The sequence below is a fragment of the Furipterus horrens genome, unplaced genomic scaffold (assembly GCF_987537825.1).
Source record: "Furipterus horrens unplaced genomic scaffold, mFurHor1.1.pri manual_scaffold_9, whole genome shotgun sequence".
NCBI classification, from domain to species: domain Eukaryota; kingdom Metazoa; phylum Chordata; class Mammalia; order Chiroptera; family Furipteridae; genus Furipterus; species Furipterus horrens.
The window spans coordinates 30,956,967-30,973,602 of NW_028327179.1; the positions used below are offsets into that span (position 1 = coordinate 30,956,967).

Here is a 16,636-nt window from a genome sequence, read left to right on the forward strand (position 1 = left end):
AGCTTTCTCAGGCAATCCCCACTCCATTGTTCATGTCCATGCGTATAAGTTCTTTGGCTACTCCATTTCCTATAATGTACTTTACATCCCCATGGCTGTTCTGTAACTACCTATTTGTACTGCTTAACCTTCTCAAGCTTTTCTAAAATTATTTAAATGGAAAAAATACAATAAGATTAAATTAAAAAAACAAATAAATAAATAAGTGTTATTATAATCTTCTCTTTTATTGTGAATCACCTGTTCATCATTTAAGTGGAATTATTTCCCCTAATTGCCAAGATACACACCAAGAAAATTAATTTTGTTGGCTTAGTTTGTGTTTAACAAGCAATAGTTTTTATCTTGTATTAACTTCTTATATAAAAGTTTGAGAGACCTTGTAATGAGAGGGGTCTGTGAAGTAGTAAAGCTGACAGACAGAACTCTCGTGTAGAATAAGTCTTCCTAAAGCGCCATACCTCTAGGGGATTGAATTCAAGGGAAGATTTATTAATAATTATTATTTACTATTTTAGTGATTGTATTATTGTTCTAAACAATTTAAGAATAATTTTTAAATGTAAGTAATCTACCCAATATAATTAGAATAGGACACATACTTATTTTGAATTAAAATAAGTAGAATGAAAAATAAATTTTGTTTTCTTAGAAATTAACATAAAATTGGGAAAATGTCTGGTCCACCAAAGCCCTCAGTAAATATTGGTTGACTAATGTAAAGGATGAAAGGAAGCCCGTACATGAATCACTGCCTTTAAAATCCAGCATCTATTTTAGGGGGGATTCTAGGTAATCCCTTGATTCAAAAGGATAAATCCTGCTTTCAGGGTAGATTGTTTTTCGATGTTTTCGATTTTCTTAAAGGATAACCTGAGAGTTTCCCAATCTTACAGCGTTTATGTCATGGTTGGTGCGGATGTCCCATTTTCTTCTTGTTTACGAGAAGTTGAAAATCCACAGAATCAATTGAGATGCAGTCAAGAAATGGAGCCTGTAATCACATGTGATAAAAAATTTCGTACACAATTTTACATTGACTGGTGCAAAATTTCATTGGTGAGTTTTAATTATATTTTGTTTTGCAAATATAATTAGAAGTGATATGGCAGGAGATAACATTTGACTAAAACCTGAATTGCTTTTAGGAAAAGATCCTGGGTTTACTTTGTTCACTGAAATTGACTTCTCTTGACTCTAAGTATTTGGCAAGCTTATTGACAGTGTATCCATTTAGGAAAGGGTATCTCCACCTTTGTTCTCAGTCTACCCTTGATTAGTTCCTCGGCTGGATTAGCTTGGCAGGTGGTCCACATGCTCGCCCTGGACATCCAGGTGGCTGCTAAATCAGGATAAATTATGGAGTCAGTGTAGCATGTATAGAAAGTCTCAAGTATGCTGCCACTAGCCCACTCTGGAAGGAGAGACCAGATTACAACAAAAGATCTGAAAATAAAGCATATTGTGCTATAATTCAGTGTCCTAGAAAGTCAAAATTGCAGGGAAAGTTCAAGGGATAAGGAAACAGTTCCAAGTGAGGAAAATTAGACTCTCACTCATCCCCATGAATATCAAATATTTCTTTCTGAACCACTTTTTCAATTAGCATGCTAAAAGGAGTTAGGGAAATGTGGGTAAGGTTTCATATATATGTAAGATATATAAAAGGTATGTTATATTTTTTGATTCTGCTTTCTGGAAGATGGGAAAATAGTTATATTTCTTTAGTGACCTTTAGATTTAACTTCTGTCAACTCTTGATGATTGGTGGTGACTGAATTAGACCTAAGTTTAAAGTTGACATTTGAACAAAGTTATTGACACATAAACACAACTGTCACCTCATGTCTCAGCGAACCAACTGCAGGCAACTTTCCTGGATCCAGTAGGGGAGAACATCTTACTCACGTTGTAGCACTTAGCACCTGCGGCCCTTGGCCCTGGCCTCTTCTTTTTATATCACTCATGTCTTGGGAAAGTACTGCTCTTTCTTTACCCTCTTAAATCAAATAAAATTACTAAGATGACATGGTTTATGTATTGTAGATAAATGCTGAATTTTCAAAGCTTCGTATTGCAGTCATGGTGTTAATTGTACAAGGGTCCAAAAGACTGAGTGGTTGCACTCATAACTTTTAAATAGATGCCTCTCACTAGAATCAGCAGACAGATGACCTAACAGTGCCATGTTCCCTGTGCTGGTGCTGTGAAATGTTCACGTTCAGGAATATCACCTAATTTCTAAAGGTTTAAAAATGACAGGCCTTGAAAATTCTAATTGTTGTGCTAAGACTTTACAAATAGAAGGGTGGGGAATTTCCACAGTTTATTTTACATGTATTTATTTATATGTTACATTTTACCACAGAAGATTTTAAGAGGCTTAAGTGAAAGAATCAATGAATAAACATAATAAATGAAATATAAAAAGTAGAAAATCAGAACCTAAGTTTTACCAAAAGAAATTAAGCCTAAAGTCAAGTTTGACAACAAGTTTTTACTAGCATTGTATTGTTAGCGAAACTCTTCAGGGAGTGATTTTTGGGAGAGGATACTGAGAAGTCCCACAAATAATTCTTCCCAACTTTTTTTTTTGAAGGGGGTAGCAAATCTAGTAACAAATTTCACATGGCTGTTTTTGTGGTGGTTTTAAAAAAAAAACCATTAGCATAATTAAATATAACTCAGTCAAAATAGTTTGCTTAATGTGGAGGTAAATTAATATAGTGCCAATATACATTTTTTGATTCTGGGATAGACTTTAGTAAAACGATAGCATTGGATGGATTACATGTTCCTTAGACTACCTTCCCAAAAAACTATTTCTGTCAACTGGATGCCGGAAAGATCAAGGTTGTAATCATTGAGAAACTGCCTTTCATCTTCTTCTCTTTTTTGCTGACTTTGGAAAGCACACCCACATACCTTGGTTATCAGCATGTTTATGGTTTGTTAACATATGCACTAGAGGTTTGTCATTAAGCAATAAGAAATGTACATACTAGTGTAAAGGACTTCTGTTTTGGGGAAAAGAGACTGAACTACATACACACATTTATTATGTATATATACATGTATGAATGCACAAGTATAGTGAGAGGACATAGCAAGCAGACCAACATAAAGCCTTCAACTTTCTTTTATTCATTACTTCTTCCTATCTCCCCTCAAAAATCGCAAGTTCAAGGTGATGAAGTAATGGGAAAAGATTGCTTTTTAGAAATTTGTCAAAGAATGTTTTCATATGTCTGGATCTTAAAATCTCATCATGTTTGCAGCTATTAATTTGACTTGTAATTGTCTTCTTTTGTATCAGGTTGATAAAACAAAGCAAGTGTCCACCTATCAGGAAGTGATTCGTGGAGAGGGGATTTTACCTGATGGTGGAGAGTACAAACCCCCTTCCGATTCTTTGAAAAGCAGAGACTATTACACGGATTTCCTAATTACACTGGCTGTGCCCTCGGCAGTAGCACTGGTCCTTTTTCTAATACTTGCTTATATCATGTGCTGCCGACGGGAAGGAGTGTGAGTACTTTAAAGCGCTAATAAAAAATTATAGAGCCTACTAAGATAACAACATACAAGATTCCATTAAAAGCTAAGTTTCATTTAATTCATAAAACACTTTATAAATGAATTGAAATCGTGTTCAAGTCAAACTACAGTACTTTATTCCTTTAAAAATGAATTAAAATAGTTTGGAGTCTAATAAATCAAATTAGGGTATTTAATTACTTTATTTTAAAATTATTAAGGCTAGATGAAAATTCATGCTGGCAAAAACAGTCCCAACAATCATTGAGGCTGAATATTTTGGTTACACAAGCCACCTTTAGTAAGCAGAGACTTTGGAATCTATTGACATGATAATTGTACTTTAACTAAATAATATTAGTCAGTTTGATCAGGAGTGATGGCCAGAATTCTTGAAAAATTGTTCTGTCAGGGTGACAATCTAAATGTTTAAATATGTATGCCCATATATATATATATATATATATATATATATATATATATATATATATATAAATTTAGGAGTAAATTAATGAAAATAAGTCTCTAATTTGAGTAATGAGTATCCAGTTCATGAATAGTTAGTACTTTCAGAGCATCTATGTCCATTAAAATAATCTCCCGGGATTATTCGGAAGTCAGAGTAACAAAGCCAAGGATAAAATATTAATAAAGCAGCAAGTAACAAATCGTTCCATTTTTACATGTAGCCTGATTTCATCATGTCGTAGAATTTATTTCCAAGAGCTTGATTCTCAGTCTCCTATTTTCCCCCCATTTTTCTGTGTGTTTCTCATCAGTGTTCCATCTCTGTGTGTGTACTCATCCAAGTACTGTCATCGACCTGGTGGCAGATGCTGCCTGGTGGCATTTAATACTAGCGGTGTCGGCATTTCCACATCATGCAAGATTCCATGAGCATATAGTCTTAATGTTCCAAATATCAATGCTATTATTTAATTCATAAATTTTGTTTTGTTTCTAGGGAAAAGAGAAACATGCAAACACCAGAGTAAGTGTCTTCTTTCCTGTTATTTTCTTTACCATTTTTTCCCACTTCTCAGTTGCTCATCATGCTTCTTACATGTGTCTCATGCTTTTTTTTTCATTCGTCATCTTTCATAGTTTATTTCATAAATGTGAAAGCTGCTTCTAAATAGAGATATTTAGGAGGGGTAGAAGTTAAAAATAAAAAGAGGGTTTGAAAACTAAAATCATACAGATAAAAACTAAACCTAAAATATTTCAGATTCAGAATATTAACTTGCCATTTATATTATGTGATTTCCCAATCTGCATTTCTGTAAACCAGAGAACAGATGAAAAGACCTTTCATACACGTTTTCCTGAATCTACAGTAATAACCTACCATAAAATGAAACTTCTGTGAGTATTTATAAATGCCCCATCAGAAGCAACAATATAAAAGCTCTGGTAGTTTAATCTTAATCGTAGAAATTAAGTAGAATGCTAGTTTGTTACTTAGGGCTGTAATATTAACACAATGCTTTATAGCTTAGTTTAACGAAAGACATTTAATTAAAAATTAGTTTATACTTTTCAGTTTTGCTCTGTTAAAAGTATATGAACTGTATCTTTTTCTGAGATAACGTGTAGAAAGCCCAAAGTGTGATAATGTCCTTCTATTTAAAAAACAAAAAAAAATTTTTCCAAACATTTTTGAAATTGATGACCTACTGGGATGATATATGGTTTTAAATATGTGTTGTCTTATTTCTTTTTGACCTAGCATCCAACTGGTCCATCATAGTGCCATTCAGAAATCTACCAAAGAACTTCGTGACATGTCCAAGAATAGAGAGATAGCGTGGCCCCTGTCAACGCTTCCTGTGTTTCACCCTGTCACAGGGGAAATCATGCCTCCGCTCCATGCAGACAGTTATGAGAGCACTAATATGCCATTGATGCAAACGCAGCAGTAAGTACCCACTCGAAACAGTGATTATTAATATGCATGAATGTGCCTAGTTCATGTCCATAAATGACTGGAGCTTTTTATTACTGGTGCTTCTGTTTGTATGTTTGTTTATAGAGAAGAGAAAATACCAAAAGGACATTGATAGTGTAGATCCCAGCCCCACTGTGCCGACCCAAATTAATAGAACTACTTTCAGAGAATGCTTTTATTTATTTTTTTCTACGGTAATCCACATTAATATTTAAGAAGTTGACACAGCTAATAAACTAACATATATTTGCTCAGAGATAAGTTCATTGTGAAAAGAGAAGCATATCCTAAACCATGACAAATTGATTATTTTTAGAGCCGTAATTATTAGAATTATTTGGTTCTGTTAACCTATTATTTTAATGTTATCACCACAAACCAATTTAATCTAACTTGGTTTTTTGTGATCTGCTTATATATCAAAATGAGTAGTTCCTATTTTGGCTATAAATGCAGTTTATTAGTGCAAACCTTCTCTGTTGTATGAGGACTATGGTCAGAAAGCCTGGAAAGGTAAGTATGAGGGAGAGGGGTTGAGGCAATTACCTAGTTGCTCTTTAGAACACCATGTTAGGTGCCTTGATCAATTTTGACATAAATGAATTGTAGGTAAAACTGTCATTTATTTTTAAGAACACGGCTCTTTTTGTATTTTGTTTTTTAACCATATGTTTAAAAGGGTTAAATTCAGTTTCCCCAAGGAAGTCACAAGTTTGATTTGGAGATCCTCCTCTTTTTCACTTTTGTAAATAAAATGGATAAAAAGGAAAATTCCTTTCCCACACATGTACATAAACCTTAGGATATGAAATAAAAGTAACCTCTTACTAATTAAAGGTTTACCTGGGAACAGTACTGGGTGCAAACATTTTCCCATTAGGATGCTTAGTTTGTAACCTTAGAAAATACATGTGTTAATTTGAAGATTAAATGGTTACTGTGACTAGTATAGGCAGTCAGACTCAATAAATTTGTCCAAAATACTTTGGAAATCTGAAAAGTATTGCGAGGATTTTTCTGAATTCTTATAAATCATTTACTTAGTGTAGAATAGGCCAAGGTATGTATGTGCCTGTGTGTGAGTAATTGATTCAAGTTATAGCAACAGTGGGGAAAATTGTGTAATTTAAAGTTTGAGTTTTGGAAATATTAATATTCTATCAGGAAAGTGAATATTAGTGCCTTAAAAAGTTGAGTTGTGTGAACGGAGGGGACGGACTTCTATGTTCTTTGATGATTAGGGAGACATCGTAAACCCACTTGGCCAGGATTTGATACTAATGAGAAAGATTAGTAAAATTTCAATAATATTGTAATCGTTCACAATATAACAATCTCTCCTGTCATTTTTAGATGAAAATTAGGAACAGCCTTGTCATGCATTTACAAGTTGTAGAGTTAAAGAATTCTTTATGTTATATTATTTACTCAGAAGTGCTTGTGAAACGTTGATATATATTCTTCAAATGTTGATACATATTCTTAGAAATGAAATGGTCAAATACACTTGAGATAGGTTTGGGTTTTTTGTTTTTTTTTAATCAAAATAGTTTTCTGAGCCTTTAGTGTGTTGATATGCTTTGTGAACCTATGGGGAAAGTTCAGAGGATTTAACTTTAAAGAAGACAGTTTGGGAAATGCTTCTGTTGTCAAATTTTAGAGTAGGGAACTATTCATTATGAGTAGGGGAATTTGAATGTGTTTGTAAGTCAGTAAAACTCTGTTGCTTGTAGAGTTTAAGGAAGAGGAAAAGATTGTATGATCTTTTAGATATGCTTTCTAACCATATATACTGAACATAAGGATAGCGCCTTAAAAATTATTTTGATTTCTTGAAAAGTTGTCATTATGTCGATCAGATCTCTATTTGTAAATGCAATAGGCTATTTTATTGAACTTGCCACAATTTGACCATATATGTATTTTTAAGTCCAGAAAGCCTTTATATTATTCAGATTTCTGCTAATGGAAAAACTCCATTAACTAGCACTTCTATATAAATAGGGTACACAGATAATTGATGATATTCACAATGATTATTCTGAGGCATTGCGAGATCATCAAGTGTGTCTGACTCATCAGAGGAAAATTAAATTACATTCAGTGTAGTTTCAGTGTTGAGTGTATATTATCTTTCTTTTATTCTCAGAAATGGATAAAATGTGCATGGTCTCTATGGTAACTCCCTATAAGCTAGAATATGTAATTAACCTCATTTTCTAACCATGCCAGTTAATAGGAGATTTATTGTACCAAGTTCCTCATAGCTGTCCTTTACACAAATTAAACTTTTACTCCTTACCTTAAAAGCATAGCCCTGTCCATAAAGTTCTATTTCAGTACCAGGTACTTACATATGTAAATATTTTGGTCATTTGAATCGAACTGAATTCTTAACTTTAAAATGAACTATTTGATAAGGAATTATAGTACTTGATAATTGGGTATATGCTTGGATAACGCTGCCTGATATTTATTAATTAACCCTTCCTAAAAGGGCATGCATTTCATTTTCACCTATTCAAACTAACTGTACTGAATTTATCACTCATAAATAATTTGGCTAGTTACTGGATTTTGTGTTTATTCTTCAGACTCAATACCAGATATATTCAAGCATAAGGACATGGCTGAAAGTTTATGTTGGCTTCTAGGCAAGACTCAAGAACGTGAATATTCAAGGCTGCATAGAAACATATTTGGGTTTTTTAAACAAGTTAATCCATGATTTATAGAGAACCTTTTAACAGTGTTAGCTATAGAGAACTTAAAACAGCTGTGTAATGATGGGCTGTCACAGTTATTTCTCACACAACTGTTTTATTGTTTTGGATCTTGGGGTTTTTTTTGTTTGTTTGTTTGGGTTTTTTTGGTAGAATGCTTCATGGGACTCCAGATTGGCACCATAAGTTAGAAGTAAATGTTTCATTATTTGCAGATGATAAAACTGAGCCACAGATAAGGGACAAAGCTAAACTGGGTCAAAACTGAGATTAGATTATTTACCTATCTTGGCCAAGTCAGGGATAGATAGGTGGTCATTGACCTCAAAAGGTCACAAGGTTCTCTGATCCAAGTTGCAGGCAAGGTAACTAAATAGTGCAAAGAAACTGGTGATGGAACGTATGTTCAGAAAGGAGGGATTTCATCTGCTCAGGTTACAGAGACTGTACAAACATCCTGTTAAAATAGCATATGGTAGAGAAATGTAAGGTAAATTTAATTTCATCTTTACTAGTGTAGTTATTATTTAATAAGCTTATTATTTTGGAATGATTTTTGAGGTAGAGAAAAGTTGCAAAACTAATACAGAGTGCACCAGTATTTTATCACATTTGTTACCATAAGAAACCAACCCTAGTGCTTTACTGTCAGCCCGATTTCAGACTTTTTCCAGATTTCACTAGTTTTCCCCCAATGCCCTTTTCCTGTTCCAGGATTCTGTCTAGGACACAATAATGGGCAGGGATAGTGTCTTACACCTTCCTGGTTCCATTGACTGTGACAGTCCTGAGAAGCACTAGCCACAGGTTCTGTGCAATGTCCCCCATCTCCCAGGATATCAGGGTTTCTGCAGTATACTTAGTTATCTTTGTAGTTCAGCGAATATGTGTTACCATTAAAAGTCTAAAGAATTTTTTCCTCTAATAAACAGTCTCTTGTTATAGTTCATTGCTAGAAATCACATTATAAAGTAATTCTTAAAAAAGTAAATATTGCTTTGCCCAAAATATCATTGTTGTGATAAGAGGTTATGTTTTTTGGCCAAAGATTTAACATCAAAAATATATTACAGATATGACTGATGTACCTCAAAGATAAAGCTTTGTAATCATTTAAATTAAGAAAATGAAATTCCAAGTCATAGAATTTTAGGTCCTAAAAGGAATGATGAGAGATGGTCTAGCCTGGCTGTCCCAAACGAAGTTGAAGGTCATAATCATTTGTGGACCTCTTACTAGGTATTACAGATCTCAGGGTCCTCCCCCTGGGGATTTGGAATCTGGCAGACATGTGTTACAGTGGAGCAGGGAAAAGGGTTGAGAATTCCTGATTTAAACGCTTAAAGCACCCGGGTTTGGGAGATTCACAAGCCAGATTAGTATTTCTGGTATTTCTGCTGTGGCTGGAGGTGGGGAACCGTTGGTTATTGACATTGCTCACCAGGTAGAGTTCTAAAAGAGGAGTAAGTTTCTCCTAATGATCCCTGAGGGGCATCTGCAAAAGGAGAGTGTGAAAGGGGGCCGTCTAGCACTTTATCTGTGGTGTGGGGGCTGTTGGTGGGTTTGTGCTTATCAGCCTCTACTTTTCACACCTCCTTAAGCTGCCTGAGGAGAATGGTGTGGGGAGGCGAGAGGCGAGTGCTGATTAGAAAGCTGTGCCTCAATGGGGCAGAGAAATGCTAAACCGTGAAAAGCTAAAAACCACTGGGAAATTGTATTCGTGTGACAATTTTATGGCACACATTGACTGGAGGACGCCAGCTATTCAATTTTCTAAAAAATGACTTATCTTTTTTTAAAAAAATAACATTTCTTAGAGAGAGGGGAAGGGAGGGAAAAATAGAGGGAGAGAAACATCAATGTGCAAGAGAATCAACAATAGGTTGCCTCTTGTACACCTGCAAACTGGGGACCTGACCTGCAACCCAGGCATGAGGCCTGACCCAGGAACCTTTCAGTCCATAGACTGGCACTCAGCCCACTGAACCACACCAGCCAGGGCATTTATTCTTAAGTTTATAATGTTTTACATGGTCTTTTAGGGGGAAGATCTGCCTCCTCATTATTCTTTTTTTAAATACTAACATCAATGTCTATCAGTTTTCCTGAGTGGGAGGCATCTTCATACAGTATTGAATGTAATGCATAGTAGGGGGAAGTGCCTAAACATTTTCTAGAAAGATTTTAATTGGCTATACAAAAATTTTCCTGATTCATTATATAAAACATAATACTTAATCCAGGGTAATTGGTTCTCCCTCATAACAGGAGGTAGGTTGTGCTTAATCTTTTGCAAATTAACAAATATAAAAGTAGAATTAAGTCTTCTAATTAAAGATATTTGGTAACTAACCATTTTAGCTTTTATCTGAAGTGTTTTTCCATTATTCCCTTTGGTAATAATAAGAACTAACTTTATGATAAAATTCCGTAAGTAAAAAACTAGGTTTCAATAAAAGTTAGCATCAGTAGAAGAGAATATTTCAGGAGACCAAGATAATGATTTCCTGTTGACAAGAAGTGTTAACCAGCCAGGAATATTTTGCAGCCATTAACTCTTTTTTCTTTTTTTTTACTTCAGTAAGTATAGACTGAAAGCTCTGAATGCAGTATCTCTTTGATGGGTTTTGTTTCTAGAGCTTTTTATTGAATCATTTTAAAGCTGTGGTAGGCTTGCTTTTGGCTTTATACAAGCAAGGAAAAATTAAAAGAAATAAATGAATATCTCCATTCTCCTTTATGCATTGATTTTAGTTAAAATTAGGTTTTGAAGTTAAAAATTATGCAGAACTAATTTCTTTGTGTTCTTCTTTAACCCACGTAATGGTCTGGTCCCTTAGTACAAATTATGACATTCAAATCAGCAAGGTTTGGACAATGTCAGTTTTGCTGAAATAATTGGGAAATTTCAAAAATATATTACTGTCTCTTATTGTTAAATGACTCCATGCTCATTCAGAATAGAAGTGTTTTGTAGTTTTGTATTCCACATCACTAAACTGTCATTTATTTTCAACTCTGTCACAGATTATATGGCTTTATACAAATCACTTAACCTTTCTTTGCTTTTGAGTCTTCAAGCAAATAGGATTATAATGGGTGGATAATCATCAACCTTACTCATAGAATTACTCTACAGGATATCCCAGAATATCAAATTCCCTTAAAACGGTGTGCAAATAATAAATAATTGCCTACTCTCCCCAAATCACTTATTTATTAATTTGCAAGTTATTACCTTTCCTTCTTAAAGAATGAAGTTTTTACAATGGCTAATTTACATAATTTTCTATTTAAATGCAGGTAATTAATGGTACTAAAATTAGAAAATAATTAATGCTAATAATTTAAAGAATTACAGATTTCTTAAGTCTTTTTTCTACTCAATGCAGTTTACACATAATAATTGTTCAGTTAGTCCGTGAATAACTCAATTATTCTAAATAGTTTTATGACTTTGTAAATGTCTTTCTTTGAAGGATTATTGGAATTCTCTTTGAAGTCAACCCCCACTATCCTGTATAATTGCCTTTAGCAGCCTGCTTTCACCAAAGATGCAAATGGTTTCATTTTCTTACTGAGTTCTTGCTTCTTACCTAGAGCAGAGCTTGTCATAGGCATTTTCCCAGTATGCCTGAAGCCATGCTCTTACGGGGTACCTTTCTTCAGCTCTTTAATGGAATACCCACTTCAAATATGCTCATCAGAGATATATTAGCACCTTTAACAATCACAGGGTCACATGTAGCCACAAGTTTGGGTGACCACAAGGGCAGAGCTCTGTGTGTAAACCTTGGAGTACTCTGGGGAAGTGGAATCTCCACATGTATTTTACTGAGCACCTTTTTGCACACATAAACACTTTCATTTAACTCATCTAACTTTCACTTGAAGTTGAACTTGCAAGAAGTGCATGTGCGTTGTTCAAACTTAACCATTCAGGACACGCACTGCAGATGCTTCTAAATCGCCCAGCCAATGTAATACACATTTGCCTTCTCATACATCTCCCCCAGATTTCTTGCTAGCTCCTGTAGTTTCTCAACCAATCATTTCTCTTCAAACCTAGCCAAGTCCTTTGTTATGTAGAAAGTTTAACAGTGTATCACAAGTGGGAAAAAACGGAGGCTGGAGAAGAAATGACTGGGCCTAGATAGATTTTGATCAGTGTCTTTCAAATTGTGTTCCACAGAAGGGCAAGTTGGGCTGACCAATGAGGAGAAGGGGTTCCAACAACTTCATTTAAATATAGATTTTGAATTTTGGTATTCTTGACCTATGGCTTTTGAAGGGCTTTCTTTATCCTCTTTGTTTATTTTTATTTTGTTAAAATATATTGATTCAATCCATAAATAGGCTAGGAAGAACTAGAGATGATAGGAAATGAGGAAGGGTGTGTGTGGGTGGGGAGGTGCTGTATTAGTTTCTAATGTAGAAAAGACGCAAATTAGTTTTACCTGAGAAGTTAAAACAAAACTCAGATTTCCACACACACACACACCCCCACACCCACAAATGCCCATGAAATTGCATTTTTACTTTTGTAGTAAAGATGTTTGTTTTCCCATCTTTAAATCTAGAGCTTATTTCCTCTTGTGGTTTATAAATTAATCTTTTTTACTTCTATCGTCAAAACCACTATAACTACTTAGTGTGAAATTGAAAGAATAAACAAACCAAAAGGAGACCACACAAGTAAGGCTGATAGGTAATAGCAAAAAGGAATGTAAGTATTGACATGAATTATTAAATAACTTCCTTAAATTGAATTAGAATTGATTTTATTTCCTTAACAACATATTAATATGGAACTGAAAAAATTTTTTTAAATCACTCAGAGTCATTAACATTCCTATAGATTAATTTAAGAGTTTAAACAGTATTTAACTAGCATGTACTGTTTTCTACTTTGGATTGTTGTATTCAAAGCATAATATTTGCCTGGCTGACATGATTTTACATCAGTGGTTTTCTAACCCTGCTTCTTGGGGATTTCTTAGAAATGCCCTGGGGGCCAGCTGTGGGTCTCAGGAAACAAAGCAAGAAGAATTCCAGCCCCCTTGTTTCCCCTGGGGCAGCCTCACATTTATCTCTTTTGTACACGGAGTTCTGCTTAGGATTTCAATTAAAAGGAATTCCATTGCTGAAGAGAAACAAAAAACTTTGAAAAACCCTGGCTTGGATCAAACCCTACTCTCTAGCAAGGGGCTAACTCTTAGAATTTCTTCCACACAAAAGCTAAATTGTACATTTTTGTAATAAGCTAATTTTAATATCAAATTTGAAACTAACTGGGTGCTATGTGAGTGTTCATCAGCACATGTGTATTGTGTGAGTCTCTGTAAGCATCTTCACTTTTGCATGTATTCATTCAAACTATTTCATGCTTATCGCTGGGGATACTAAACAAAACAGGGTGATTCTTAGTGTTGCCCTTTGGGGCAATTAAGTGAGGAAACACAATGACAGCATGGTACTGGGACCCTTTTGGGGCAGTGCTTACAGAGTGAGGAGGCATAGAAGAGTTGGTATTTGAGAGGTCATTTTTTCATGAAAAATAGTAACTTAAAATTTAGTTATCATTCCTGTGGGTTATTCTTAAATTCTAGGAGTATGTATTATGTGTTCACTATAACAAATTTTGAGTTGAATTTACAAGGACAAGTGGGAGCTGGTTGGGTTCAAGAAATGGTGGTGGGGGTCACGGTGGTGGCAGTTCTGCCCAAGCAGTCAGGGCGGCCTCCATGTAGGGACCAGAAATATTGGTGGCCTTCTCAGGCACACTAAAAACCTGGGAACTTAGTTGGCAGGTAGGTATAAAAAAATAATGAAATGTATGTTATTTGAAGGACTTAATCAGATTTGTGTCTTAGAAGATCATCAGTGTGCACAGTGGATTATAAGGGAGCAAGAGTAGGAATGAGGGAGCAATTCGGATCAATTGGAAAGATCCAAGTGAGAAAGGACAGCTTCAACCAAGTTAGCAATGGAGATGGGAAAGAAGGAGACAGATTCAAAAAAATTGAGGAGCATCATCAAGAGTACCCAAGTGATTAGATGGGAGGAGTGAAGGAGAGGGAAGGGTCGGTGACGACCTGTGTATTTTGACTAGTGCAGTTGGGGGACTGGGGGTTGCCATATCTGAGGATGGGGATAGAGGTGCGCAGGTTGAGCTTAGTGAGTGAAGATGGTTATATATGCTGTTCTGTGAGCGTGTGTGAGTGTGTTAAATGTGTTCTAGACCTGGATCTGAAAGTGTACAGGTTACAGACACAAGTCCCGGAGCCCTGTGTTCACATTTTTATCAACCACTTCCTAGCTATGTAGTCTTGGACCTCTAGGCCTATTTTTTCATCTGAAAACTGGGGGAAATGGTACCTACCTCCTGGGTTTGCTGTGAGATAGAAATACAGCACATTGCAGTAGCAACTCCATGAATGTTACCAATGTTGTTCTTATTTATCTTCCTCTACCTCAGTTTCCTCATCCATAAACTCATGGGGGGTTGCTGTACTAGATGATTTAGGGGGCCCTTTCCAGCTATAAAGTTTTTCATTCTAATATGTCTGCTCTTTGTTTACATGCCTATAAGCAAACACAGTTTTACTAAAAAAATATTAATCATTTCTAGGAACTTGCCACATCAGACTCAGATTCCCCAACAGCAGACTACAGGTGAGAACTAAATAAATTGATGTACTAATAGGTTGATGTTTATGAATAAAGTTAATAGATTAAATGACAATTATAGTACAGTATAATTTATAAGGCTTTAGTTTTACCAAGTGAGGCAAAAACAATTGTCTTTCCTTGGTCAGAGATGGACCTTCAGAATAATAGATTATTGCATAGATTGGCATCGGAGTGATAAACACAGGGTAAATGATCTTAGAGCAGAAACATCCATGGAGGTCCTAATTAAGGAAGAGTGAATAAAATCCCTTTCCTTCAGCAAAGCTCCCCATTCTTCCCTTTCGTATGAAAGATTCTTAGATTAGATGCATCCAGGATTTGTCTCAGTAAGTTAGCAGCTTGAAACTGACTCTTACAAAGGGAAACCATTGTGACTAATCACTGAGGCTTCAGGGGGATAAATGAGAAATGGTTGGCCTGTTCTAAGGCCACTTTTAAAAGCTGTTATAACATGACCAGTGACAACAAGATGGTAGACAATTCTCCCTGGACTATTCTATTTCCCTAAGACTTGCTTGCTTTAAGTTTATTTCTTTCAAGTATCTCTAAAAACTTTCCACAGCCAATTACTTCATTCATCTCAGTACTGAGTAGATAACTTATTCATGATTGTCTTCTAATTAGTGGTTGATTCTTAGTTCTAATTGCCAGGCAACCAGTAATGCCTTTTTAGCTCTTTTGGAAAAGAAAGAGAAGTTTTAAAAATGTAAGTTGGATGTGGAATTCTGAGTATGAATAGAGGTATTGTGGTAGGGAAGCTATTAAGTACATCTCTTTAAAACTTGAGGCGCATATAGAAATGTACTGGATATTTTTCATTCAAACATTATCTTCTCTATTACTGCTTTCGGGAATTTAAGGAGATTTTCGTTTGACAACTTTTCAAAGATTTGAGGCAAGTATAATGAAGTTGTTCATCAGATTTTAATTATAAAATTTAGCAGAATTTTCCCCCATAATTTTGATTACCTGTTTTAATTAAATGCTAACATGTTTCAGCAAGACTGTTCAATATATTGATGTAAGCATTCATGAGATTAATGAAGGAACAAACTTTGTTATATGTATGTTATATAAAGAGCAAATAGATAAATGAATCTCTACTACATCTAATTACGTGGCTTTTATTTTTTTAAAGAGGAAAAAAACTATAAAGCGTATTTCTACAATGGGCGTGCTAAATTTTCTTTGACTTCATAGACATTCATCTCTCCTAATGTGTCTTTCCTCTGATTCTTGATTATTTGAGGCAAGAAGTTAAGAGAAGGGAGACAATTACTGGCAAGATAGAAATACTTTTTGAGTATTTTAAAAATCTAGATTTTACTTATTTCCCCATTGGGGGGAAATAAGGAAACCTAAGTAGATGATATTAGGGAGATTTACTTGATAGTTATATAGATATTTAGCAAGTAGACCTGTTAGCACGCTTCATTTTAGTAATAGGCAGCATTTTCAAATACAAGAACATTTTATGCTCATGCAGATGTGATAAGAGCTGAAGAATTTCCCTCAGGGGATTTTAGGTTGTTCAAGCTATTTTTAAAATTATTTTTCTAAATCAGGTTTTAGGGAACAGGCACTTTGCTTGAGTCAAGAAAGCCTTGAGCTCCTTTTTAGTTAACATTATAGCCTATTACCTTCTTGTTTTCTTATATTTTTCTGTAATTTGGAGCACATTATTGACTAAAGTGCACTATTTTCTCATGGTTGTTTTCTGTGAGTCTTCAAAGTA

At 34.9% G+C, this 16,636-nt stretch overlaps 1 protein-coding gene across 8 annotated transcripts in view; it reads left to right on the plus strand.

Moving 5' to 3' along the window:
- SGCE (sarcoglycan epsilon) overlaps positions 1-16,636 on the plus strand; it is a 65,099-nt gene that overhangs the window by 47,661 nt on the left and 802 nt on the right. For 2 of the 8 annotated variants that reach the window (XM_090287839.1, XM_090287841.1), the window contains 6 exons: positions 897-1,059; positions 3,317-3,528; positions 4,502-4,528; positions 5,267-5,455; positions 14,840-14,883; positions 15,762-15,796. In XM_090287839.1, coding sequence (XP_090143965.1) covers positions 897-1,059; positions 3,317-3,528; positions 4,502-4,528; positions 5,267-5,455; positions 14,840-14,883; positions 15,762-15,796 — 670 coding nt within the window. Of the gene's footprint in view, positions 1-896; positions 1,060-3,316; positions 3,529-4,501; positions 4,529-4,828; positions 4,903-5,266; positions 5,456-14,839; positions 14,884-15,761; positions 15,797-16,636 lie in introns of those variants that run through there. The other 6 variants (XM_090287843.1, XM_090287837.1, XM_090287844.1 and 3 more) reach the window with 5 other exon arrangements.